The sequence below is a fragment of the Phalacrocorax aristotelis genome, chromosome W (assembly GCF_949628215.1).
Source record: "Phalacrocorax aristotelis chromosome W, bGulAri2.1, whole genome shotgun sequence".
Lineage (NCBI taxonomy): Eukaryota > Metazoa > Chordata > Aves > Suliformes > Phalacrocoracidae > Phalacrocorax > Phalacrocorax aristotelis.
In genome coordinates, this window is record NC_134310.1 from 5,679,128 (window position 1) to 5,705,830 (window position 26,703).

The following is a 26,703-nucleotide window of genomic DNA, read 5'->3' on the forward strand; positions in this document are numbered from 1 at the left end:
GTCGGAGGGGCGGAAGGGGAGGTAATGGAGGAAGTTGCACATCTCTGAAGTTTCCTTGAGAGAAATCTGCAGACAGAAAAGTTGCTCCCCTTTCTCCCTGCTGCCTTTAGAGCCGGGTGGGTGCCAGTGGATGGTAAGAAGCTTTATTTTGCAGGGTTTGTTTCTTTTCAGTCTTAAACTGCTTTTTCCTGTCCCAAAAGAGCAAGTGTTTCTTAAAATGTCTGCAGTGCACTCTTAAAATGCTCTAGAAGAGTTTACAAATCTGTCAGCTCCTTTGATCCTCCAAGCTTGCTTCTGAAGCTGTAGGATTATTTGATGCCATAAAAAGGGGTTGATTTTCTTCTTTTGAGGATTAAGAATCCTGAGAGGCATTAAATGGGAAATCACCTACCCCAATCCTGAGCTTTTCAATATGTAACAGACTCTGCTGGGGATTGAAATACAAATGATGTGGGAGGCCCCCACCCAGCTGTCCTGCAGGAAAGGTAATGGGAGTGTGAAGCACGGTGCAGCTGGGTTTGTGGTGTCTCTTTCAGATAGAGGATTTGCAGCTGTAGCATGAAGTTGAGTTAATTTCCTGAGTTGAGCGGTAACAGCAGGAGGAAGCAGGTGTTGTAACGGGTGCTGGGGAAACTGGGCAAAAATGACTCTTCCTCAAGAACTGGGACTGAGCATGAGAGGGGCTTGGGAGGCATTTCTCCCATGGAGACCCAACATGTGGGGCTTTATTTTTAGGTGGAGGATGTGGAGGGGGAACAGATGTTCTCGATGACTTATTTTTAAAACAAAAACACTGCTCGAGCTACAAAATTAGCTCAGAAAAGCCACCACTTGCCCTGAAAGATGCTCGAATGGAAAACTTTCCGACATCTCCATTCTCAAAGCGTGTGAAATAAAGGTGCGACACCAGCTCTCGCTCTTGGGAAGCCACGTCAGTGGAAACTGTATTCGGTGATTAGGGGTGTCTCAGGCATTTGATCTGTTCTCTGCCAAGGCCCTGCTGTGCGCTGCGTGGCCTTGCAGAACAGCACCCCCAGAATAACTGAAGTTGCTCAGAAATACCAGGGCCCATCAAAGGAGGCGCAGGGCGTGTGGCAGCGATGTGAGGAAGACAAATGGCTGCGATGGAGGGGGTCGGGCGGTGACGGGGGCTGGGGGATGCTGGCAAAAAGAAAGGGTGTAAATTGATACTGGAAAATCCTCACAGAGGGATTTTGGTGAAGCATGTACGCACGGGCATCCTGCCTTTGTGCTGGGACAGATGGAAGGTTTCAGTCATCAGCGTGGAGCAACGGCTCCTCCACCTTCCCCACCTCTGTAGAAAAAACCCTTATCTCCTGTTCCAGTTCGAGCCCCTTGCTCGGAGGCTGGTGCAGGTTTCAGCTGCTGCAGATTTCCGCTGGCTTTCAAGTGAAAACAGCTTTGTCCTGGCCCAGCAGCTGTGGCTTTTGCTCCTCTGGGCTCTTCTGCTTTGCTTTGAGTCCTAAAGTTGCTCTGGGTTGGAGCTCAGAGGCTGAGTTGTCTCCAGCCAACCGTCAAACTTTGCTCTGGAGGGGTCCTGATATGATCCTGCCTTCTCCACTCATCCTTTTACTTGGGGCTTGATCCTGCTGGGCGCTGAGTCCCCGAGCAGGGGCAGTCCGCTGTCGGTGGTGCAGGGAGAGCTGCTGCTGCCGTGGGAAGGGGAAGAGGGGGCCAGGGCAATGGTGGAGAAAGCCAGCAGGGTTTTGCAAACAAAAGAGTTGGGAGAGGCTGTAGTGAGGCAGGGAGTTGGGAGAGCCAGCCCCGTCCCCACCGCTCTCACTGCCCTTTTGTCTGTGTTTGCCGCCTCGGCTCTGCTCTCTTGAGAAGCTACTCCTTCCTCTCCTAAAAAGGACAGTTAAATGCCACCCAAAGGACAGCTAAGACCTCCTAAAGCTCCTGTCAAAACAGCAGCGTAGCCACACAAAACCGATCCAGCTGAAGGAACCAAAGTGTCTCTCTTCCCTCTGGCTTGGCCACTCTTTGAATTTCTCTGCCTCCCCCTCACCTCTAATTTGGGCTCAGAATGACTTGTCCTGCTCCCAGCCCATGGCCCCAGCTGGCGGCCGTGGGGCTCAGCCCAGGGACCCCCCTGACCCTGCTCTGGCCGTTCCCCCCCAGCTGGGTGCCATGGCCAAGCTGCTGGGGCTGCTGCTGGCTCTGCTGGGCTGTGCCGTGGCGCTGGATCCTGCCCTGGAGGAGGCCTGGGAAGGATGGAAGAGCCTCCATGCCAAGAAGTACCCAGAGGTAGGTCCTGCTCCCCCCAGGCCTCCCAGCACGTGCCGGGGGCTGGTTCCTGGGGGCTCTCACCCAGAGCCACCCACCCCGTCCCATGTCCCCGTGCTCCCTGGGGACATTTCTGATCCTGCTGCTGCTCTGTCCCATGGCAGGAGGCCGAGGCTGTCCGCAGGGAGGTCTGGGAGAAGAACCTGTGGCGCATCCAGCAGCACAACCAGGAGGAGTCGCAGGGACAGCACACCTTCCGCCTGGCCATGAACCACTACGGGGACCTGGTACCTGCCGACACACCCAGCACCTTCCCCCGGGACCCCTTCTTGTACCCAGGGCCTGATCTGGGGACTGGGGACCCCTTGATGCACCCAGGGCTTGATCCAGGGATCAAGTACCCCCAACTCGCTCTGCTGGGAGCTGCAGGTGCCCCTGGGGCTGGGCTACTTCCCGGGGGTCAACTGGCCAGTGGGGAGCTGCCAAGGTGCTGGCGAGGAACTGGTGGCATCACACGAGCTTTCCCTTGACAACCTGCAGACGGACGAGGAGTTTAACCAGCTCCTGAATGGCTTCACTCTGGCACAGTGGGAGGAGCCAGCACTGCTTTTCCAGGCTCCGCCGGCCCTGAACGCCCCGGCAGAGGTGGACTGGAGGGCAAAGGGCTACGTGACGCCTGTGAAGAACCAGGTGGGCACGGGACAGGGGCTGTGTGATGGGTGCTGGGAGTCTGGGCAGCAGAAACAAGCAGCAGCTTCTTCCCAGGCACCAAAAAACCCCTAGGCAACCCCAAGAAGCAGCTCCTATAGTTTTGGCCACTGCAGTTTTGCAGCTGAGGAGCTGGAGAGCAGCACCAGGGGGTCACAGCATCCCCCTCCGGTGGGTTTTGGGGTAATGCTGTGACTCCCTTGCTGTCCCCATCTTGCCCAGGGGCACTGCGGGTCATGCTGGGCATTCAGTGCCACGGGGGCCTTGGAGGGGCTTGTCTTCAACCAGACCGGGAAGCTGGTGGTACTGAGCGAGCAGAACCTCATCGACTGCTCCCGAAAGCTGGGCAACAACGGCTGCCACGGCAGCCTCATGACCCGTGCCTTCCAGTACGTGCACGAAAACGGTGGCTTGAACTCGGAGCGCATTTACCCCTACACGGCTACAGTAAGGGACAGCGGGTGGCCCTGGGGACATGGCAGAGCTGTGCTGTCAGGTTCCAGCCCCAGCATCACTCTCTTCCTCCTCTCAGGACACCTCCAGCTGCTGATACAATCCCCAGGACAGGGCGGCTAACTGCTCCACCATCTGGCTGGTGGCCCAGGGCAGTGAGGTGGTGCTGGAGCATGCGGTGGCGGCTGTGGGCCCCATGTCCGTGGCGGTGGATGCCAGCAACTTCCACTTCTACAAGTCGGGTACTGTCTTGCTTTTCATGGTGTGGGTGGGTAAACTGAGGCAGGGCTGCCTCGTGGGAGGCTGGGCTGCTGAGCCCTCACTGAGCCCCAGAGTTTCCCCAGGGCACCCAGCCCAGGGGAGTAGGATCCACCACCCTGGTTTCACCTGGAGAAGAAGAGTTGGGGGCCACCCCCAGCTCACTCAGCCTTTGCTCTTCCCAGGCATCTTCAGCAGCATGTTTTGCAGCCAGCGGGTAAACCATGGGATACTGGCCGTGGGCTACGGCACGAGCCAGGAGCCCGGGCGCAACGTGAGCTACTGGATCTTAAAAAACAGGTAGAGGCTGAGGGTGTTGTACCCCTAAACCTGCCACCCTTTCCTGCCCCCATGCATGGCTTATCCCCCAAGCCTTCTGGGGTCAGAGCTGCATGGCAGGAACATCCCTGCCCGGCTCCTGGCCCCACCTTGCTCGCCCTCCCGGAGCGGGGCTATGTCTCCATGTGCATGGGAATGCGGATGTGCTCATTCTCCATCTCTTCCTGCAGCTGGTCAGAGGTGTGGGGTGAGCAGGGCTATGTCCGCCTGCTGAAGGGCACCAACAACCAGTGCGGGGTGGCCACCCAGGCCAGTTTCCCCATGCTGTGAGCCAGGGCTGCGGCAGGAGAGGGCATCTCTCCCTCCCTGGGCATCTCTCCCTGCCCTGGCTGTGGATCCACGGCTGTTTCCTTTGGAAAAAGGGTTTTCATTTGTGTGTGGTGAGAAGCAATTAAAAGTGGCATGCCTAAATGCTCTGCGCCTGCGAATGGTGACCGGGCAGGGTTTGGTGGCCAAGGCATGGCTGATGCAGCCAGTCCTTTTCCTGATGGGAAAGGCAAAGCTCCCTCCACACAATGCTTGGCGAGAGGCTCTTTCTCCGTGCTTTTCCTCCCAGCCTGGCCATCTCTTTCCCTTCTTTCCCCTCCCGTGGCCCCTCTTCCTTCCAGCTGAATCCCAAAGGCCACCAGCCAGGGCTGGATTTTCTGGCTGTGGCTGCAGCTCTGCCCAACCCTGCAGGGGCTGAGCCAATAACGCTGCCCCTGCATGCCAAGCTCTTTTAAAATAGGCCTTTACCCCATTAAACCAGCGTGACAAGGCACAAAATGAACCTTCCCACACACACACTGCATTTTTCCCCCTATGTGCAGCCCAGAGGGCGAGGGGACCAGGCTGGGGTGAGAGGGGCTGCAGGGACACAGGGCATGGCCTGCGGCAGCCTGGTGTGCAGCATGGGCTCCCCAAAATATCCCACAGCTGCCCCGTATCCCCCGTGGGAGCAACCACACAGCAAAGCATGGCCCCAGGGGCACTGGCTGGGGGGAGACTGCTGTATCCATGTCCCCCTTGTCCTATATCCCAGTGGTTGCTTGTCGCAGGAGCCCCTGTCCCCACCGCGGCCCCCCAAGGGTTAACCCGCCCGGGCTCCCTGCCCACACCCAAGATGGCCGCCGGGGCGCCCGCTGAGCGGCCGCAGCCCGGGTTGACCCCTCCCGCACGCCGTAGCCCGGGCTTCCTTTCCAAGATGGCGGCGTCCAGCGGGAGGAGCGGGCGGAGGCTGTGGGCCGCGGTAGTACCCGCCGCCCTGCTGTGCCTGGTGGCCCGGGCCGCCGAGGAACCGAGCACGGCCGACTTCGACGTGCGGCCCGGCGGGGAAGTTCACTCCTTCTCCCGGAGCCTGGTGAGGGGTGAGGAGAGGGTACGCGCCTCTCCTTGATTGGCTGCGCGGCACGTAGCTCTCTCTTCCCGCCATGGGGATTGGCTGCCAGCCAGCGAGGGAAGGTGGGATGAGCTGGTGGCGGGGGGGTTGGGGGAGATCTGAGCCAGTTGCTAGGGGGCCGGTTGCTAGGGGCGGGGGGACCCCACCTCTGACGGGGGCAGGGGAGGGGGCCCAGAGGGACAGGGGTCCCCAAGGGGGGGTCTCCAAAGGCAGGAGGCTCCCAGGGAGGACCCCAAGGAGAAGAGGATCACCAAGAAGGGAGGGGGCCCCCAAGGAGAAGTAGGTCCCCAAGGGAGGGTCTCCAGCAGAAGGAGGTCCCCAAGGAAATCGGCTCCCCAAGGTGGGACAGTCTCTGTGGTGAGGAGGTTCCCAGGGAGGGAGGCTTGCCATGCAGAATGGCCCCCAAGGAGAAGGGGGTCCCCAAGGGGGAGTTCCAAAGGGAGGAGGTACCCCGAGGGAGGGGGAGTTGCCAGGGTGAAGTAGGTCTCAAAGAAAGAGGGTCCCCATGGGAAGGAGGCTCACAAAGGGGAAGGAGCCCTATGGAAAGAAGGGCTGGAAGTCCCTGGGCCCCCAGAACATGGGTTCCCACCCCAGCACCATGGGGTCCTGCTGACACCCCACGGGGGATGAGGGCTGCACGGTCCCTGGCTCCGTCTGCACTCCGGTGGGATCTGGACATGGACGTGGTGTGAGCTCCTCCTCGGTCACCCCCAGGGTGAGGCTGCCAGGGGATGCACAGCCCCAGTAATTCTCTCAGGTGTCCCCAGATCTCACCTCATCACCAAGAAGTGGTTGTTGGTGAACAAAGAGAAGGTCCTGCTCGAGCAAGGCTGCTCACCGTCGTCTTCTCTTCTTCCAGGGGGATTACACCTGCACCTTCACATACTCAGCTCAGGGAGGAACAAATGAGGTGAGTTGAGCAAACCTTTGAGTGTTCGCCTTATGCTCAGGCTTTACAGCTACACAGAGTGAGAAGCTGGTCAGGACGATTTCGTTTGTGATGAGCTGATTCCAGGGACCGGGAGCCATGAGGAAGGGTGGTTGTACCGTTTCCAATGCTGCGTGTTTGCAAAAGTGAATTTGCTCCCTGAACGCAAACATCCTTCGTGTGTTGCAATGGTGCTGTGGTTCGCGAGGCCATGACATTTGTAAGGCTTAACAAATCTCTGGGCCAGATGTCTCTGGAGAACAGGGAGTGACATTTTCATACTCCGGTTGGTGGGAAGGACCTCATAGGAGTAAATCCTGTGCTCTTTAGGAGGCTTGAAGGTTTTTGTAGCTCATGTTGCTGCTGATACACAGTGCTGTGCAGATAAACAATTTGTACTTTCTTATCTGCAAGTCCTGTTAGAATCAGGTCCTTTTCTTTTAGTGTAAAGAGAAATGAGACTTTAACTTTTTTCTGTAGCTGTACTAATGAAATCATGGAGAGGAGAGGGCAAGCAGGCCTCAAGCTTTGTGCAACAGAAAATTAAAGGGGCCATCAGCAAGTGTTGTATAGTTATGTTGTGTTATTTTAGAACAGTTGAAACTTGCCATGCCTGCAGCTAGGAGGGGAGGTGAGTGGCCTCAGGGGTGAGCAGGAAGTGGGAGGCTCTTACTCACATAAACTCTTCGGACCTTTCCCCTCTGCAGCAATGGCAGATGAACATTGGAGTCAGTGAAGACAACCTGCTCTTCTCCTGCTCAGTCTGGAGGTGTGTTCTTTAACCCCAAACTTTCTGAGGCAAAAGCAGCAACAAGGCAGGTGTGATCTGGGCTGGGGCCCTGCCTCCTGGCTGGGTTTGCCTCTCTGCAGGGCAGCACCGGAGGGCTTTCCTCTCCCGAGAGGTGCTCTGACTTGGGTGGGCTTTTTAGCCAGGCGGTGGCTGATAAGTGCTGCTCCCCTCTCTCCCCCCTTTACACTAGATGAGCTACAAGAGAAGCAGAGGTGGCTGTGGAGGGAGGGAGCCATGAGTACTGAGCTCATCTGCACCTCCACCCTCTCTGCTGATGTCAAAGACTCTGCTTTCTTGTTTCAGGCCCCAAGGGAAGTCATATCTCTTCTTTACCCAGTTTAAAGCTGAAGTGAAAGGAGCCAAGATAGAGCATGCCATGGCTTATGTAAGTCCCAGCTGATCACTTGGGAACAGGTGTGTGGGAGGCTGCTATAACACATGAATTGGACATGGAGAACATTTATTAGACATCTGTCCCATAAAACGTACTCCATCATGTCCCTAATTAGAGAGTGCCGGCAGTCAGGAGAGAGGCTGCAGGTAGGCTCTGCTGCACCATTTTATTTCTGCTCCTTCAACGTCATCGGTTTGCCATTGGCTTTGCCAGCATTGGTGACTCCAAAAGACACCATCCTGCCAGGGCGCACTGCATGAGGGGAGGTTCAGTGTGCCTCAACAAATTGCGCGTGACAAAGTAAACAAAACCTCTGTTGGTGCTTTTCTCTGGTTCATTCTTCCATTTCCCAGGCTTCGGTGGCGAGGCTTTCAGTCACCCAAAGGACACACGTTTGTGGTTTAATAGGAAATGGAAAAATAGCCAGAGATTTTCCTTTGTGGATTTAATTATTTCATTCCATGTTATTAAAACACAAGTTCATTCTTCAAAATGTGCTGTTTGGTTTTTTCCTGCTTTAAATACAGTAGCTTCTTGGATTGCTTCAACTGCTTAAACCTTCTTCCTTCCCATTTCAGTCTCAAGCTGCAGTGGGTGCACAAAGCGACATCCCCTTAAAACAGGAAGAATTCGAAATCACCGAAACAACAGGTCTGTGACTGAGAGAACGACGTGAGGAAGGGTCTGGCGTGGGAGATGAGCTTGGCTGTATACCAGGAGACGTGTATTTAAGCTTAATGCAGATAGGTAACAATGTGTAGGAGAGCAGTGCATGTTATGGAGTTGGGGGGATAGTGCTCTTGATCCATAGCTGGCAGCAGGATTCTGTAGGTCCTGTTCCAGTGTAAATGGTAAATTAGCATGGGGGAAGAACGGGTTTATCAGAACATGTTTGTCGTGTGTATAAAAAAGAAGTGCAATGCCCAGCTTGCTGGCTTTATTGTCCTGGAAAGGAACCAGCAGGGCTGTTTTGTTCATGCCTTACCATCTGTTTATCCTGTGCTTGTTTTCTCTCTTTCTAGTGTCTCACAGGGAAGGCAAGTTCCGTTTTGAACTGTCCAAACTCACGATTGTGGCAAAAACACCCCATGATGAGCTGTGACCCTGAGGCTGGTGTTGGGCAGGGTGTTTTGGCTGGAAGAGCATGGCAGATAAAGAGGATTACTTGATAACTGTGGGTTTTTTGGTTGGCCAAACCTTTTATGTTTTCCATATTGAAATGTGCCAGGGTCCAACACAAGTGGGACTTGGAGGTGTTAAGACAGATGCATTCTGTCTTGTGTCAGAGTAACAATGTGCTTTGCAGCTGGAAACCTCCTCTGAGACTCCTGATCTGCAGCCAGCCATTCTGTTGCCCGCTTTCTGCTTGGTTGATCTGCTGAATATGGTAAAGCTCCCCTTGAACGGGGGCTCCTTATCTCCCTTGCTAGGAAGAGCAATGCAGAAAGATAAGTGGCTGAATTTAAGCAGGGTTTGCTAAAGGAAAGTTGTTAACTCTGTAGTCTCTGGAGGGGAGACAGGATTTCTCTCTCTGCAAGCATGACAGGAGCAAATAATTAAATTGGGGAGGGGTGGGGAGGAAAGGATTGAGTTGGCCAAAGCTGTCTGTCTCCTTGCTGAGCGCAGCCACAAAGAGCGTCACTGGCTTCGCTGGGGAGGATGTTGTGGACCTGCCCTAGTGCAGAGCACGGTCGGGAAAACTTGGCATGGGGAAGGCAGAGCTGCTTATTCTGACACAACCCAGGAATCAATCCAAGCAACACTTTCATGTCTCAGTACAACTACAGGACTATTTTCTACGTACAGAATTGATTTTTTTCTTATCTAGAGTAATAACAGTGAGGGAATGTGGAATTCCTTTCCTGTGTAAATAAAACACAAATAAAGAAATAAAGCATCGTGCTCTGGCCTGAGCTTGCTCTGCTCTGTGACTCCTGCCCTCTCCAATGGGATGCCCAGCGAGTGGCACAACCTTCAGCTTTTCCTTGGCCAGGAGGAGCCAAGATGTCACACGGGAGTTTGGAGGCTGCAGAGGGTTTATGGGGGTTCTCTCCGCCAAGAGGAGTCCCAGCACATGAGAACAAGGCTCCAGCTGTAAGTTTGCCTAACCCAGCACTGGCATAACGAGTGCTTTTGATGCTTGGTGATGGTTGTGGTTGGTAGCTGCTTTGCCCATTTTGGGGGGGTTTCCCTGGTTTTTGGCAGTCTGGGGGTACTTTGCACTGGGGATTTTACAAGCTTTCTTTTCCAGTCTGTTCCTAAATCCTTCTTCCTCTGCTGTGTGGCTCCTTCTGGATCTGCAGATCACCTGCAGGGCCCAGGAGTGTCCCCAGTGTGCTCCTACCTGAGCTCCAAGCTACATGTAGGGTGCTGATGTTGCAGGTTTCTGCCCTTTCTCCCTGTTTAACTGGTTGCTCAGAGGGAACCAGACCAAAGGGACTAATTTCCCAGACTTGTACAGCAGGGTTGGGATGGCAAACGCAGGCCATAAGATGGCTCTTCTAGCAGAGAGTGTGCTCTCCAGGGCAAAAAGGCAAGCGTTTGGGTACGAAGTGGGTGTTTACCATGGGGTGTTGGGGGAGAGGTTTCAGATTAGACACCTGTATGCGAAGGAAAGCTGGTGGCAGGCATTTGGTGGGTTAAGTGTGGTCCTGGGGTGCACGGAACTGGGGACAAAGGGAACAGCCGTGAGTCGGGGCTCATCTGAGCGGAGATGTTTTCATGCAATTAAGGAGCATCTTGCAGCTGGTGCCGACATGCACCTCGAACAGAACAGCGAAGCGTTTCTGGCTGTCAGCGCAGCAGCTGCCGCCACCGTATCCATCAGCCCCATTCCACTTTGCCTGCTCGCTGCATCTGCTGATAACTCCACCGAGCTGTTTCCAGCTCCGGCTCCAATTCAGCACATACCTGACAGCTGCCATGAGCCCAGGGGGGACGGGAACGTCTGTTCTCAAATGCTGCGCGCCAAAGGCCGACTTCACCCTGCCCTCCCCGAGTGACCAACACCTCGGTGGATCTTGACCGTGTTCTCCTCCAGGCACACCTGTAAATGTGCTTCACCCCCACCCCGAGCTGCATTGTGCAATTAAATGAGCTGTGATAGCTGGAGCCAGGCCTATGAAATGACAGAGGTAGGGGCTTTATTGCTTTTATTCAATCTTTAAGGCTGAAAGTTATCAGTGCCTTGAGCCAGTGGTGGAAAGGGAGCAGTGAATGGAAGCCATGGAGCCGTGCTCTGCCCACGAGTGCTGGCAGCCTCCTGTGCCTGGAGACATCCCATGGAACAGGAGGCACAAGGAGGTCACAGAGATAAGGCCGGCTGAGATTGTGTGGCATCTTGTATGCTAAAAGGGCAATTTTCAGTGTTCAAAGCAGAGATCGTTGTGTTGGAAGCGGGCCACAGCTGGTGCATCCATGCTCTGAGAGCACAACGCTTTTACAACACACCCGTATTGAATTCTGCAAAGTTGCCTGTCGCTTTCTGCTATCAGGGTTGTGCTTTTTTAGCTCCCGCTGTGCAGCGAGGGGATGCGGGGATGCAGAGGAGCATGTGTGAGTGCCTGCGTGGGAGCAGGATTTGCTCCCCCCAGGACCCCAGACCTGTGCTATTGGTTTGTGCTGGGTTTTGCACGTTTCCTCCCACCAGTTCAGCACCAGCCGTGCAAAGCCTGGAGCTGCTGTGCTACAGAGCAGGGGCAGCCTGGCCGGTAGTGATGCCAGGGGCAGAGAGCAAAAACCCCAGGTCTCAGAGAGAAATTACCATTTAAAAGACAAAACCAACTGCCCCTGGCACTCATTTTATCACTGTCAACCGCCTTTGTATCAACCGCATGGAGCACCCAGGCCAAACAGGTAAGTTTGTTTAAATAACTCATCAGAGCTACTGAGTTTGCTAAAAAACAACAACCATAACTCAGTCGAGGACATGTAAAATGTATGAAATTCTAGGGAGAGCTTTGGACAACCACCAAGGAAGGTGTCGGAGTCATCACAGTGGTACTGCCACGGGAGGCTGGTTGGGTCTTGGATGAAGGGTGTACCTGGGGTGCAGGGATGGAGCAGGTCCCTCCAACCCCCTCCCTGCCCCGAAGGACAGTCGCTTGCCCAGGTGAGGTGGGATCCTTCTGGTCTCAAGGACTCATCTTTCAGGAGGCCAAAGCCCACGCTAGCCTGCAAGGTGCAGAAGCACCTTCCTGCCCTGGGCAGCACAAGTCTGGACCGTGATTTGCTCCCATCACATCATGGAGCTGCTGAAACACAACCACAGGGCTCCACAACCTTCCAGTAATAGGGTGTCACAACCGTTCACCCAACCAACTGCCCACCTGCTCTGAGACACCTTGGAGGTGTTACACACCGTGAGCCTTTGGTTTGGTTTTCCCCCAGGAAGGTTACGACAGAGTTCAAGGTGAGAAGTCCAGTTCCTTGGACTCCAAGCTAAGAGCACTTCGTGGGCAAAGGAAATGAAACTGTACAGCAGGAGCCCAGGATCACCTGGAAAGGACTTATTCCAGCATAGGGTGGGTTTGCAGACCCCAGGCAAGGGTTAGACAAAGTCAAGAGGTTCAGTCTTTTGTAGAAACAAGGAGAAAATGAGTTAGCACTACAGAGGACAAGAGGACCTCAAGCCTAGTAATGGTCAAAACACGCATATGTCCTATCCTCAGTCTCAGAGGAGGCAGAGTCCGGCAGTTATTGCCAATGGCCCATCTCAACCACCTTCATATGTTGTCCTCCTCCAGCATCTTGTTAACTCCTTCACAGATCCTCTTCAGGTGGGTGCGGTAGGGCTCGGATGGCCCGTAGAGAGCTGAGAGGAACTCATAGTCCGCAAAGTGATTGAAGACGTGGTTGATGCGGGAGTGGGATTTGGCCGTCAGGTGGCCATTGACAGCCTGGTGCAGCAGGTCCCGGCACTCCGTGAGGACACCCGACATGACCCGGCGGTCGAAGGTGAAGTCTATCTGGTGGAAGCTGACGGCCGTCATGGCCAAGGTATGCACCTTCTTGCGGAAGCGCTCCATCACCAGCAGCTCCTCAGGGTTGAACTGCCCGTTGCGGTAGAGCACGCTCAACTTCATGACAATCTTTATGAGGTTTTTGATGATCTTCTGGGCCTCTTTGCGGTTGTGGGTGTACTCCTTGGTGGCCCGATAGAGCTCATCCAAGATCTCGCTGCTGGTGTCATCAATGAAGACGTTGGCTATGGTCTTGGTAGCCATCTTGCTCAAGAGCTTCTTCTGGGCCTGCAGGGCCAGGCTCTTGGTACTGAAGGTGTCCATCTCTGCGGGGGAAAGAGATACGCACACAGCTCAGCCCGTGCCCTGCATCAGCCCCGTCCCCTCTCCTCCCCACGCAGCAGGGAGGAGGAAGAGCATCTCTGGGCAACGGCAAGACTGAGAGGAGCTCCTGGGTGCCAGGGCAGGCAAGAACTGAGCTCGCGCCTGGGTTTTGTTGGTGGGATGAGTTACAGGGTGTTCCCACCTTCCTTCCCCCCAACTCTGGGGAGAAGCCACAGCGCAACAGGCAGTGTCAGAGGTGAGCAAGGTCTCCAGACCCGAGCATTGCCCAAGACCTTCCATCCCTGTCTCCCTCCTGCAACTGGCACCGCCCTCCTCCACATGCAGGAAGGACTCTTGCCCCATCATTTTAACATTTTTCTTCCTTAAAACCTGACTCATTTCCTGCAGGGTGAGTTGGGGACAACCCAGGTGATGGCTGACTCACCCACCACAGCCAGCACAGCCAGGTGCTGGTGTATGGCCCGGCACCTGCCAGCACGGCCGGTTTGCAGCACCCACCGATGTGCATTGAAGCCCTTTTCCCCAGTGATGCCCACGCCATCAGAGCTCAGACTTGTTCTGCTGTCGTCTTGGCTTCCTCCGAAGCCAGCACAAGCATCGCACGGAGGTGAATAGTTCAGCAAGCCAGAAAGTTCACCCCTTGCTTACCTACAGCCCGACTCCCCGCACCCCAGCAGGACCAAATCAATCACCTTGGGCAGATTACGATTCTAAAAACCACTGTGAAAGAATAAAATGCCACTAACCCTGGAGATGCCTCTTGCCCCAGGAAATAACAAAATTGCTGGGAGGTGAGAACAGCACAATAACAACCGGCTCCTGCACCAGGATGAATGGGCAGTGCTGGGGGTTGCTTATGCAAGAGCCTGCACGTGGCACGGTCAGCCTGGCAAAGCGAGAGCGGGGAAGGGATGGGATCGCACTATAAATACATCACCAGGGAGGAGAGAAGAGCTATTTAAGCTAAAGGATGCTGCTGGTGTGAGAATGGATTGGGAGAAATTGGCCATGGCTATAGAGAGGAGAGTTGGGGTTATTCTAGTGCAGAACCAAGTTCCTCTCCATCATGGGCAGCCCTGCGGACCCCCTGGCCAAGCTGCCATCCAGTCCCGGACCCCTCTGGGGATCCTCGATCCTGCTCCTACCATCACGGAGCGCACGCCGGGCTCTCAGGAGCAAACCACGGCCTCCCACAGAACTCAGGTACCACACTGTGCCCAAGGCTGTCTCACTGCAGCCGGTCGTGCAAGAGCAATGGTGCGTGGGCGACGGTGCAAGCTGAGCCCCGGCTCTCCGGGCACCTTCCAGCCGCCGGCTCCCCGAGCCCAAGGGCTGCCGAGGCTCTGCGAGGGCGTGAATTAAGTGAGTGGTAACTGAGCCACTGTCACCGCCACTGTGCAAGCTGCCGCGTGTAGCGTTATTTACAGCCCTTAGGAAAAACACAGGAGTTTGTATTTCCTTCGATGTGAAAGCATTGATTTTTGCCAGTGTGAGCTTCAAGCTGAGGCTCTCATGCTTAATAAGACAGAAATGACAAAGCAGAGGCTGCTCTCACAGAGCTATTGGCAGCTCTTAGGCAGGTCGGGCTCATTTAATGCTAACAGCCCCATGTGTGAGACGCTGCTGGAGCCGAGACCGGAGGGATGGGCAGAGGCAACGTGGCTCCATCTTCTCTCCCTTGGCTGTAAAGGGGGACCCGCTCTGCCTCCAGCAGGCAGCCTCTTCTGGAAGGACCGGGGCTTTGCCGTGGTGTTGCCACCCTGGATGTCCCCCCCCTTGCATCCCATGGCGGTTGTGGGGTGCCCTGGGCTCCCTGCCGGGAGCAGTGCCCAGATAAATAGGAAAACCCACACCTGAGCTCTCTGTTGGGTGACCGCAGCCATAAAGCGAATGCAAACTTCACCTATGGAGCCCATAAAAAAATAGGAACTGCTGGCTCTTGCGAGCTGCCCCACGTGCCCACAGCTCCCAGTTAGTGACTGTAATAACAAATCAACCCTCCACCCCTGGCACTGAATAACGCCTGGCTGCCTTGCAGCCCTCTCCTGCGGGGAACAGGGAGATGAGCATCGCTGATGGGGGGAAACTGAGGCACAAAGTGGTATGGGGGGGGTGTCTCCTGGGCCCCAAAAGTGAGACCTGCTCCTTCTCCAGTGCCTGTGGGCTGTTTGGCAGGTCGCTCTCTGCAAACTCCAAGGAAACCCAAGCTCACCTCCCAGCACGTTTGCTCCTGATCAACACCGGGCTGGTTAACCCAGCACCCTCCGCACCACGCTCTGTCCCACCAGGACCTGCTGACTCAGCACCGACCAGGAGATTTCACCAGAACGAGCCGTTTTCCTGCCGGGAAGGGTCCCGCAACCCCATTGTTCATGGAGGGGCTGCTATCAGTGCAAGGAAGAGGCAAGTATTGCCCTGACGAGCAAGCTCGAGACCGAAATAAACCACCCCATTTCCTTCCTGTCGCTGAAGTTTCCAGCCCTGCTCAGGGCTTGTTTTTTTCACCCCCCCTTCTTTTTAATGAAAACGCCCTTGAAACCAGCTTCTTCCACCAAAAAAGAGCAACCAGGCATTGCTTTCACTGAGTCCCTCCCTGCTCCGGAAGAGCGCGACAGGGCTGTGGTCCCAACAGTGGCTTTGGGGACAGTCACAGCCCTTTTTGGGGTTTTTTCCACCCATTTTTCAGGTTTCAGGGAGGTTTTGCAGCCCTGAGTGGTTTGAGGGCTGAGTGTTGTGGTATGAGGGCTCGGCCGAGGGCTGGGCCGCCCAGATGTCCTGTGTGAGGTAAGGATGCGGTGACACAGCCGAAGTCCCTGCCCTGAGGACGGACACATGCCAGCGCCAGGGCATGGCAGCATCCCGGCCACGCTGCTGCAGGCCAGGGGAGCTGAGGACCAAACTCAGGCTGGCAGAGGACAGGCAGCCCTGCCGGCACCTCCACCAGCAGCTTTGGCGTTCTTCCCCACTGGGCTGGCACCTACAAGCATCTCATCCAACGCCTGGCTGCAACCTCATCCCACCAGCCCATGGGGACCCCCCAGTAAAACACCTCCCACACCATGGCAGGCGCAAGCGAGAGCAGAGCCTGGCCCTCTTGTTAGAAAGCATCAATTAAAGCTCCCTTCTGCAGGGGGGAACACAAGACCCCGTCATCCTGCCAGCACCTGGGGCCTGTGGCGCTGGCACACACCAGGGCAGAGCCGCCACGTGAGCACCGCTGGCAGCTCATTTAGGGCAGAGGGGCTGAATCGAGCAGCGACACCATCCGGGGTTATTTCTACCTGCCCCAAAGGTCCCTCTGCCCCAACCATCCCAATCACCGGGTACCCACCAGTGGCTCCGTCTGCTCGTCCCCCCCACCAAGCCTCCCGCCAGCTCCCTTGGCAGCAGGCTGAATATTTCATGCAGGAAAGCAAAAGCACTTAAATTATTTATGGGGCAGCGTGGAGCACGCATGCGGCGCGAGAGGAGGGCTCAACAAAGCTCCAGCTGAGAGCAGAGGCACATCTTCCTCCTCTTCCTCCTCCTCCTCCTTGCCAGGGCCATATTAAATTGTAGCCGTCTTGCTACAAGTTTCCTCTGACACAGAAGCATCATCTCCCCAGCTGGGGCAAACATTTAATGCTGGAGATCCCCCTGGTTTTCCCTCCATCCCACGTGCCATTTCTTCCCACTGCTCTGGAAAACACCCCTGCTCCGCACCCCAGCATCCCATCACCCGGAAATCCTCAGAGGAAGCACTGGGGGGGATGTGGATAGGATCCCACTGCTCCACTCTCAGTCCCCCAGCATCACTTTCCAACAGCTCCCCATGCCTCCAACCCCCATTAATTAATTAAACCCTGCCGCCGTGCTGGATTACAGGAGACAAGTCGGAATGCCGGCACGGCACAGGGATGTAACCGGAGAGCCCGGCCGCCGTCACCAGCCGTGACCCCTCCAGTTTCCAGCCACGTTCCCCAAGACCCATTTTACCAGCGCTGGGGCGGCAGAGGAGGAGGAAGGACGCCCGCCACCTTTCGCAATAGCCATCCCTCGCGTGTTGCCATGGGCGCAAACAGCACCGAGAGCCGCTGAGCCTGGTGCGTGTGTGCCGAGCAGGGTGAGGCCACAGAGGAAGCCACTGAGTAAACACCTTGCCCAAAGAAAAACTAATTTCTTGGCAAGGATGGGAAAACCCGTGGCCGCCTCGGCTCCTTGCAGCCAGCTACAAGGCTGGAGCGAGAACCGGGGATGCTGTGGGGAGCGCTGGTATCGCATCAGCCAGCACCGCGTGGTGCCGGGTGGTTGTATCTTACTGTGCTCACTGCTGGCGCTTGTGCTAGCGCCGCTACCAAGCACTCGGCCATGGCCCCGTCATTGTCCCCACCATCTCTGGCACCGGGAGCTAAACTCCCCTATCCCATTATCTCCTTCCCATAGTGCCTGCGAGAAGGAGCCGCAGCTTTTTATTTTCTCCTTTGCACTAAATCCAGCATGCACCAACACCTGGGAATGCCGATCTGCCCCAGCAACTCCAACGTGTCTGTGCAAAGAGCCGGGCGGCCGATCTAAGGGGGCTCTGGCGATGCCAACCCCGGGCGTGGGTGGTGAATCCCGCCGGCACTTCCCATTTGCCAGCACCACATGGAAACGGGATCCTGGCACAGAGTGCTCTGACCGTGGGTGCTCTGGCACGGGGAGGGGGTGACACCCACGGTGCAATCCTGGGGTGCTGCCAGGGGCTGATTTGGGCTGGGGGAGCTGATCCAGTGCCGTATCAAGGAATCCCCCTGGGATTACCATGCCCTGGGGCGGGGAGGCAGCTGCAGCACGGAGAGGAGGAAGAGGATGAGGAAGGGGGGGTTATTTTATGGTGAGGAGGAAGAGGAAGGGGGGGTTATTTTGGAGCATCTGTCTCGCCTTCCATTTCCTCCTTTTCTTTATTGAGCTGCCATCAAGCCGCTCTCTCCGGCAGCAACTTCCTTTCTCCTTCGCTCGGAGCAGATGGAGGCTCAGGAGACTCATGGGGAAGTGGAAAACGGAGTGGGGGAGAAGCAGTGGCCAAACTGCTGTCTGCCTGTCCGTCTGTCCCGTGGCAGGGGCCCTGGTGTATCACATGCTTCCTGCCCAGGGATCAGCGAGGACAAAGCCGCTCCGGGAGGGGAGGAAAGCTCCACGGTTCAATTTGGATCCGGCGCTGGGCTTGGGGTCAGCGGAGAGTATTTACGGGCCAAATTCTTCCCCGCTCCAGAGCCGCTAAAGCTTTGGTTGGTGGGAGTTGGGAAGTTTTACACCCAACTCTGCTGCTCCAGGCAGGATCCAGCCTTGCAAAAGGGGATTCACCTCTTCGGGAACGGAGGAATTCCACCCGCTAAGGCCCAGCAGCCGGGCGCGGAGGCAGGACGGGGCGATGCACGACGCCAAGCACTGCCATGGAGCACCCATCCCTGCGCTCGCACGTGGGCTCCGCCGATGTCCCCACGGCAGGGGGCTCTGGCACCTTCTCCAAGCTCCCGTTAGCCGTCACCCGCCAAACCCGGCGGCGTTTCGAGCCGCCCCCTCAGATTTCCCACTGGTTTTGGGGGGAGATCGCCCTTTCCCCGTGTTTTAACCTCCCGGGGAAACTGAGGCACGGCCAGGGGCTCCCGGGAGCAGCCCCGGGCTCTGCCCACCCAGCAGCTCCCACTCCTCGGGGCTCCCCAAACCCTCGGGGTCCCCCCCCGGGGCCGCGCTGCCCCGTGGGCCAGGCAGGGCCGCTGGTGCCCGGTGACACCGGGGGGGGGGACGACACGGCCGATGCCCCGGGGCGGGCGGAGGGGTGTGCTTTCTTTCGAGGACGAGAGGCTTCGCCCCGCCGCCGGTCCCGGAGTGGGAAGCACGAACCGGGCCGGTACCGAGCACCCCCACCTGCACGGACCGGGGGGAACAGGGAGGAAGTTGGATTGGGGGAGAGGGGGGGCCCGATCCCGGCAGCGCCGCACCGGCGGGCAGCAGAGCCCGGCCGGCCCTTACCTGCTGCCTGCCTCGGCGGAGCGCGGCGCCCGGACCGGGGCTGCTCCGGTGCCACCGGCGGGACGGGGCGGGGTGGGGCGGGGCGGGGCGGGGGGTTTCCCTTCCCCCGGCGCCTCTCCCTGCCCGGCGCGGCCGTGCCCCCGGAGCCAGTGCCCGGTGCCCGGTGCCCGGCGGGTCGGGGCCTCCCGCCCGCGGCTGCCGCCAAGTCTCGGAGCGGGGCCGGGCGCGGCGGCGAGCGGGGGCGGGACCCGCGGGCGGTGCCAGCCAATGGCGGCGCGGGGCTTGCTACGAAGCAGCCAATGGGAGCTCTCGGCGGGGGGTCCCTCGTGGGTGCGCGGCCGTCGTGCGTGGGCCGGTCCCGTTAGCGGGGCGCGGGTCAGGCACGGCCGTGCTGTGCGTGGGGCCTCCCTCGGGGCTAGACGGACCCGAGTGGGTGACAGGGTCCCGCGTGGGTGATAGGGTTCACGCGTGGAAACGCCGTAGGATGCTGGCCGGGCGACGGGGCGCTTTTGTGCAAGGACTTAGGAGGGCGCTGGTAGACCGGGCTGAGCGTAGGCAGCACCGGGGAGGGAGGGGAGTCTCGCAAAGTCCCCCCTTGCCCGCGCGTGGGGGGCCCTGGGTGCACCGTGGAGATGCGACACCCGTGGGAAGGGGGGGACGACGGCGTGGGGGTCCGCAGGACACCTGCTCCGCTGCCAATGTCTGCACCGGGTCCCTTTCCTCCCCACTCCCCCCGTGCGCCGGGAGCAGCATGCCTGGGTGTGTTGTCAGCTGCTGCGTGAGGGGCTCGGGGGGGGTTAAGGAGGGGGCTACTCCCAGACCCTAAAACCCCCACCCAGCCCCAATCCACCCACTGCCGCCAGCACAGCCCGGGGACAGGCATCTCCTCGGCGTGGCCGGAGGAGCATGGAGCCCGCCGTTGTGGGCGCAGGGCTGGTTTCTCACTGGGGGGGTCATGGTGAGCCCCCCGAGCCCGGGCCCTGCCGCCGGCCAGTATCAGCCAAGTGAAGGAGTTTTTAGGCTGGGGTGCAGCGACGAGGGGGTTGTGGCTGTCAGTCGTCCCTGTGCTGGAGACCCCCCAAGCCCCGCAGTCCTGCCGAGCCATGCCGAGGTTTGCACCCCCATCCTGAGCTCCCCAGCATCGGGACTGTTGGAGCATCTTCCTCTCCCTCCACCTCCTCCCAGCTCGGTGGGAGGGAGCCACTGCACAGGATCCTAATTATGAAAGTTGGCATTAAACAGATTAAAGGTGGGATTTAGAGTGGATTAAAGTCTGGATTAACCGGAGCCTTGACTTGAATTTTGGTCTCACGCAGTGGCTGGGAAGTGAACCTCAGTCCCCCCAGATCCTCCCCAGCCCCCTCCAACCCTGCCATCCCCCCACCCCATGGAGATGCCCGACACCCCCAGGGCATTTCCTGCCCCGAGCCCCAGCTCCTGCCGCCACTGAGGATTTGCTTCCAGCCTCACATTGTGCCAAACAGCCAGAGCAGCTGTTGCCGCTTTCCTGAACAGTCGTGGTGTCAACCTGCCTGGCATAAATCACCCTCCCAGGCTCATCTGTTCCTGGTGGCCACTTGCAGCGACGGGAAACAAGCCATTAGCCGGGAGCACTGCGGCACCGGCCTGTGGGCTAACAAGACAGTGATGGATTGGGGTGCAGGCAGTGAATGGAGCTGGAGAAGCACCAGCAGAATGTGGCGGCTTCCCACTGGCAGGGCCGGCTTCTGCCCAGCACCGTGTTCCCATTGCTGCCCTGTCCCATGTCCCCAGTGCTGTCTTGTCCCCTGTCCCCGTTGCTGCCCCACCATGTCTCCATTCCTGCCCTGTTCTGCATCGCCATCGCTGTCCCATCCCGCGTCCTCATCGCTGGGACATCCCTGCAGCCCCGGTCGCTGTGCTCACCCTGCTCAGGCTGTTGCTGAAGGTGCTGTGGAGCGTGACAGGATGGGCTGGGCATGCGGGAGGCACCCTGCTCCCCCCCAGTAGACCCCCAGTGTGCCCAACATGCAGACGCTGCTCCCTGTCTCCAGCCCCTCCCTGGGAGCATCTTGGGGATGGTCCCCTGCATTGCACAGCTCTCCACCTTGCTCCCAGCCCTGGAGCCGGACCCCAAACCTTCGTGAGGTCCCAGCAGCAGCTGAGGGTGGTGCTCAGCTGGGGGCCACACCAGGGGTCACCCCAGCAAAGCCTCATCCCTGCCAGGCGGTGCCGGGCGCTGTCGGCGTGGATGGAGCAGCCATTGCTGATCAGCGGGGGATGAGAGCTGGCGCTGCACAAAAACAGGGACTAAAAAAGAGAAGAAACAGGATCTGAGCCAGCTCGCGTGTTGTCTCTCTCTCCCCCCTTTCCTCCTCTTCTCCTTTCAATGAAATGAAATAGTGTTTGCAACGGCTCCTCTCCTGCACGCTGAGCATCACCCCGTGCTCGCAGAGGTTGCACGTCTCATCCCGCTCCCTCTTGCATGGTGCATCCCTCTTCGGCGGCCGGCACACTACCAGCAGCACCAGCCCTGGCTGCTCCCCATCTTTGTGGCCCACAGCTGGGTGCAGGGGAGATCGGCTCCAGGCAAGGGGGGAGCCTCCTCGGAGAGACAGCGCCTGAATAATTCACCAGAGCCCAGCAAGAGAAACAGGAGCTGCTGCCCGCCGGGTTGCAGAGGCGCTCTGGGAAGGGCACAGCTCTCCGTCCTCCCCTTTGTCCCCAGCGTCACTTTGTCTCACTGCTTCAAGAACCCACCTCCATCAGCCTTGCGAGCAGGTTGCTAGTGGCACAGCCTGGGCTCCAAGCGGACCAGGTCCCCGGGAGTGCCCCAGCACCCATCACCACCACCCCACTTTGGTGAGCGGGGCTGGCCTGTGGCTGTGCGGGGGGACAGGGTGGTGATGGGGTGTCCCCAGCACCCACGTGGCCCCATTGGGATGGCATATGCCAGAGCCCAGCAGCTCCTGGGACAGGGGGCCGCCTCATGCCCCATAAAGCCCCTATTGTGGGAAAACACCCTCGGGGGGTGGTGAATCCCCCAAGCCCTTCCAGTTGCCGGCATTTTGCATTCCCATTGCTCCCCTCCCGTGCCCCGCACAGCTGCGCCTTGCCACAATGGCCCCTTCTTGCCACGTTACCAGCACTGGCTGTGCTGCCTCAGCCCCTTCCCCAGCGCTGACCTTCCCCGCCAGCAGCCGAGGCGGAAAAATTTATCCCTGTTAAAAAATATTCCATCCCAGCGGCTGCCGGCTCCAGAGGAGAACCGTGAGTGGGGGATGCTCTCCCTGGCACACACCAGGCCAGTTATCCTGGAGGTGCACTGGGGTGTTTAGCCAGCGTTGGATGGGGGAAAGGGAGTGCGGAGGTGTCACTTAGGGGTGCTGACAGCTAGTGAGCCTGTGGGGATGCCCCAAAGCCGTGGGGATGGGCTGTGGCTGTGGCAGGACCATCCAGATCCTGCATCCTGGGAAAGATGGGGTGGATGATGCTGGGACAGGGATGAGGCTCATCCCCACCTGGCCTGGGGCACCCAGGGGAGAGAAACCGCTGCAGGGAATAAGGATCACTTGGACCCACAGATGTGTTTTCTCCCTGCCGCAACCCTGCACCCAGCTCCCACAGCCTCCAGAGGTGATTTTTCAGGAGGTGTTGGCTCTCTTGCTCTCTCCTCGCTGCCTCTGGACACCACATGCCACTGCACACAAAGCCAGGGTATCTCCAGCACAGACTCTGCTGAAAGGCTGCAGATCCCATCTGGGATAATTAAACCCTCCGGGGATGGAAGCAACCCAACAAGGTTCATCAAGGAGGAGATAAAAATAAGCAGAGCATCCCAGTGGCATTGGTGTCACCAGCCACCACCCTGGCAAGACCCAGCATGGGGTGACATTAACACTTGGGACTGATAATTAGGGGGTTTGCTGGTCCCTGGGCCCCCGTGAACACTCACCATCAGTAATTACAGCCGTATCCCAATCCCACGTGTCTTCTCCCCGGGGTCCAGGGCCAGAGGAGACCCTTCCTGGCTGAGATGGTGCAATAAGTCCCAGCAAGTCACCTCAAAGGGCTTGTGCTTTGATTTTGGAAGATTGAAGGAGCCGCCGCTGTAAGGACCAGCCCAGCAAGGGCTGCTGCATGTGTGAGGCTGGATCCAGGCAGCAGCAGGGGACGGTGCAGCCCCCCAGGGATGGGATTTAAGTGGGGACCCAGGACCCGCTGAGCTGGAGGGGTGACACTGAGGGTGCTTGGTCACAGGGTGGGGGCTTCTTTGGGGCAGTGGGTGCAGCCTGATGGGAGATGAAGGGTGATGGGGCTGGGTGCTGATGGGTGTCCCTGGGGGTAGAGCAGGACACAGCCATATGAGCTGCACCACAACATCATCTTGTCACCATGCACGGGGGGAACACTGGGTGCTGGTCCCCAACTCAGGGGTTTAACCGCTTTGCTCCTGGTGCTCCTTTTTGCTGAGACCCCCCCTTTCCCCAGAGCAAAGAGGTTTCATGGGTCCCCAGGGCCACGTCCCCAAGCAGGGCAGTCCCTGCCGAGCACCATCCCCTGCCACCCCTCCTGGGAATTCCCCCTCTGCCCTGCTGCACATCTGGCCCCCATGCCACAGCTGGAGCCAGTGCTTCTGCCTCTGTTTTTATTCACAGTACAGCGGCTGTGAATGCTGAGACTCATTAGGTAATTAAAGCTTGGTCAAAGCTGTCGTCAGCGAGTGCCATTCCTCAAGAGGCTGCCAAGCACTCCCGTCCTCCCAGCAAGGAAGGAGGAGGATGCTCCAGGGGGACACCCTGGGGAAGGGGCTTCTGTGATTACCCGCACTGGGAGGAGGTGAAACACTATTCCCACCTCAGTGACACCGTGCCACGGCCTGGTGACATGTCACCACCTCCACCTGAGTGTGACCAGCTTACCTGGGCTCTTTAGCCCCATGAGGGGCACCAAGGCTGAGCCCTGGCTGCTTAATTTGGGTCTGGGGGCTGCTGAGAGGGATGCCAGTGCTGGGTGACCTGCCTGAGCCATGCCGAGCTGTGCCGTGCCATGCCAGGCCATGCCAGGCCGAGCCGAGCACAGGGCCCCAGGCATGCTCTGCCTGCGCCGGCTGGGACAAAAGCAAATGTAGGTTAAGCACAAAGCGATGCGGCTGCTGCACATGGAGCTTGCTCGGCCGTGCCGGGGGGCCGGGGCAGGCACCCACCGTGATCTCCCGCTGCAATTAGCTAATTGCTCTGTATTCCTGCGCCAGGGCTGGGGGGGATGCTGTTATCGCTGCCCACCATGCTCTCCCTGTGCTAAAGCTGCCCCGGGGGCACCGTCCCCTCCCCGCCTGCCCGCTCTGCTGCAGCTCTGGGGGGATTTGGGCTGGGAGGAGGGGGAGCATGTTTTCCCCCAAAACCCACTGCCCCTGGCCTGGCTGGATGCTGAGCCCCTGATGTCACCTGCTGGGGACAGTGGGGACAATGCTCTTCCTTAGTGCCAGGGAGGGATCTGGCTTCCCCCCATGTTTTGGGGATGCCCTGCTGCACCCCAAGGCTTTGGGATCGATCCTTCATGGCCAAGTTCTGCCCAACCCGTTGAGTGGGAACTGGCAACAGCCCGCTCAGGTGGCACCTGAGGTGAATGTGGGAGCCTGTGACATCCCCACCAGTCTGCGTGACAAATGACATAATCAGACAGAGGGGACCCTTGCTATGTTGTCTTGCTGGGTGGAGGGAGCCCCAGCCTTTCAGGTCATGGCAGCGAGGACGGGGGGGTGTGGGGGCAGGCAGGATGCTGATGACATCATCAGCATGATCCATGACATCAGATGGTTGCAACCAAGAGGGGTCCAGGCAGGCTGTGCTGGAGCAGCCCAGGGGCTGGCCATGGTGTAGAGGAGGAGGAGAAGGAGGATGCTGGCCCCATGGAGCGGTGTCCCCAGCTCATGGCCACAGAGCCTGTCCTTGTGCTGGTGACATATTGACTGACAATTCTTAATCAAGTGGATTATTAATTGGCAGAAGAAGCTGGCTGCTTAATCCTCCCCATCCTCGGCCAGGCTCGGAGCCGGTGTTTATGCTAATAGAGCCTGTTATCATGGCACGGTCGGTAGCGGAGGCCGGGGCTGCCAGGAGAGCGCCGCGGCAGCGAGCGCTGTAATCGCAGATTTAATCAGATGGAATGTTTGCTAAAGCCAACTGCACCCCATGCCTCCACCGCCCCAGCATGCTGCTGTGCTGGGACCCCCGCGCTGGCCCAGGGCACCCTGCTGCCGGGGGAAAGGAGTTATTGCCTCCATGCTGCTGGCCCTGGGGCTCGGGTGATGGCCTTACGCCCTGTACGTGATGGTCACCCGAAACCCGTGGGATTTCACCCCAAGAGTGGTGGGTGTCACTATGGGATTTGCCCTGGCACAGCAGGACGGGCAGCTGGTAGTCAGGCACCCGGCGCAGCCGCCTGCTGTGCACCTCTGTGCCATCTGGGCCACGCGGGTGGAGGTGACACACGTGTCGCTGGTGCCACATGTGTCCCTGGCTGGGCGGCCGCTGCACCGGTGGCCGTGCCACGGAGGGAGCAGGGTGCTGGGGACCAGCCCTGCACGGTGCATCACCCCGACCTTGCCCACAAGGATGTTACCCCCTAGGAGAGCATCTTAGGCCATGCATGTGGCCTCATCCCCGCTGTCCCCAGCCCAGCCTGGGGGTCCCGGTGGGGCCATCCCGGAGCCTGCTGGATCGGGGACAGGCAGAGGGGGCTGGGGACAAGTTCCTCCATCCCCATCTGAGCTGATGCCAGAGCCGTCCTCACCGCAGCTGCTGCCGTTTGCCGGATCCATCCTGCGTTTCACTGCTTTGTCTCACCCATCTGCCAAGATTCCCGCGGCTGGGGGGTGTGGGATTTCTCCCCGAATCCGTACCCATGGTACTGGTCCCACGGCATCACCGGGCTCTGGGCTGGAAGCGTTTTGCTCAACATTTCAGATCAGACGATGTAATTTTGGTCTTAATCCCTTCCAGCGCCAGGCTCACTTACCCGTGCGGCTGTCGGCAGAGATTTCCCATCCCTAATTAAAGCTCGGCGCGTGCGGCGGCAATTCCCCAGGGACGTTCCTTTGCCTCCCCATTTCCCGTCAAGATCAAGGGGATAAACCAATGTTACCAGGAAAGTTAACACTGGTGGCAGCTGAGGGAAGCGGTGACAAGTCCCGAGCTGGCAGTAGCCATGTCTCTGGAGGCAAATCCCTCTGCCGAGCGCTGCCTCGGAGTCTGGTGGGATGGCAGCAGGGGCTCAGGGCTCATGACATGAGTTGGGCAGGTCTCAGCCCAGCACTGAGCTGCATCCATGGCAGCTTCTCATGGCCTTGCTGGGTGCATGGTTTCACCGGACAGCCAGGTCCCACACCCCAAGACCAGCAGGAAGAGAGGTTCTGGGGTGCCACAGCCCCTGGTGGGCAGCACCATCCCTTGGGTGGCACTGCCACAATCTCCCTCCCACAAGCCCCTGCTCCCCACCTGCACCCCGAAATGAACCCTCATGGCCCAGAGCACCCCACTGACCCTCGGTGAGGGGCACCAGGGCTGGGACCCCGGAGCTGCCTCCTTGCTGGCAGCCCTGCCTGCACCCTCCAAGCAACCAAACCCTGGGCATCTGCGCTCGCTCCCGGCTGCCAGCCAGCTGCCCGATCACTGCAGCACCAGCTGGGGCTTGGCAGGGGGGAGGCACAGCACCCGAAAACCTACCCGCAGCCCCGCGGGGTTATTTCCCAGGCCTGGCAGGGGCACGCGTGTTGCAGGCAGGGATGCTCCCCGCTGCCTGGCACAGCTGCTGCCTGCTTAATTGCGCTGAAAGCACAACAGATGGCAGAACGGCTTCAAGATGTTCTTTTGCAACATTTTGGTGCTGCCGGGCTCCTTTGCTCGCCTTCCTCTGTAACAGCTCCAG

At 58.5% G+C, this 26,703-nt stretch overlaps 3 protein-coding genes across 5 annotated transcripts; 2 read left to right on the forward strand and 1 right to left on the reverse strand.

The window, feature by feature from the left end:
* The first annotated feature begins 55 nt into the window (after positions 1 to 55).
* On the forward strand, positions 56 to 4,411 carry LOC142049634 (procathepsin L-like). The gene is given in 8 exon segments (XM_075077508.1): positions 56 to 133; positions 2,143 to 2,268; positions 2,412 to 2,534; positions 2,788 to 2,937; positions 3,178 to 3,402; positions 3,488 to 3,650; positions 3,852 to 3,966; positions 4,176 to 4,411. Coding segments are annotated over 8 exon segments (1,005 nt in total). The 5' UTR covers positions 56 to 130; the 3' UTR covers positions 4,276 to 4,411.
* Positions 4,412 to 5,092: 681 nt separating this feature from the next.
* Positions 5,093 to 9,408, forward strand: MYDGF (myeloid derived growth factor). Of its 2 annotated transcripts, none has more exons than XM_075077509.1 (6): positions 5,093 to 5,362; positions 6,243 to 6,293; positions 7,019 to 7,080; positions 7,405 to 7,486; positions 8,074 to 8,146; positions 8,518 to 9,408. In XM_075077509.1, exons 1-6 carry the CDS (start codon positions 5,108 to 5,110, stop codon positions 8,595 to 8,597), a joined length of 603 nt encoding a protein of 200 aa, XP_074933610.1. In that variant the 5' UTR covers positions 5,093 to 5,107; the 3' UTR covers positions 8,598 to 9,408. The 2 variants fall into 2 exon arrangements, with proteins under 2 accessions (XP_074933610.1, XP_074933611.1); XM_075077510.1 differs by having other exon boundaries at positions 5,093 to 5,344.
* Positions 9,409 to 11,336: 1,928 nt separating this feature from the next.
* TNFAIP8L1 (TNF alpha induced protein 8 like 1) lies at positions 11,337 to 18,881 on the reverse strand. Of its 2 annotated transcripts, none has more exons than XM_075077512.1 (2): positions 18,796 to 18,881; positions 11,337 to 12,782 (listed from the first exon to the last, which is right to left on the reverse strand). In XM_075077512.1, exon 2 carries the CDS (start codon positions 12,778 to 12,780, stop codon positions 12,220 to 12,222), a length of 561 nt encoding a protein of 186 aa, XP_074933613.1. In that variant the 5' UTR covers positions 12,781 to 12,782; positions 18,796 to 18,881; the 3' UTR covers positions 11,337 to 12,219. The 2 variants fall into 2 exon arrangements, with proteins under 2 accessions (XP_074933613.1, XP_074933614.1); XM_075077513.1 differs by lacking the exon at positions 18,796 to 18,881 and adding an exon at positions 15,014 to 15,263.
* Positions 18,882 to 26,703: the final 7,822 nt, after the last annotated feature.

Bases quoted from the DNA above. Each gene is read 5' to 3' on its own strand.
- MYDGF (XM_075077509.1), top strand. From the start codon at position 5,108: ATGGCCGCCGGGGCGCCCGCTGAGCGGCCGCAGCCCGGGTTGACCCCT. The intron at 6,294-7,018 runs GTGAGTTGAGCA...TCCCCTCTGCAG, and splicing joins CTCAGGGAGGAACAAATGAG to CAATGGCAGATGAACATTGG. The intron at 8,147-8,517 runs GTCTGTGACTGA...CTCTCTTTCTAG, and splicing joins CGAAATCACCGAAACAACAG to TGTCTCACAGGGAAGGCAAG.
- TNFAIP8L1 (XM_075077512.1), bottom strand. From the start codon at position 12,780: ATGGACACCTTCAGTACCAAGAGCCTGGCCCTGCAGGCCCAGAAGAAG.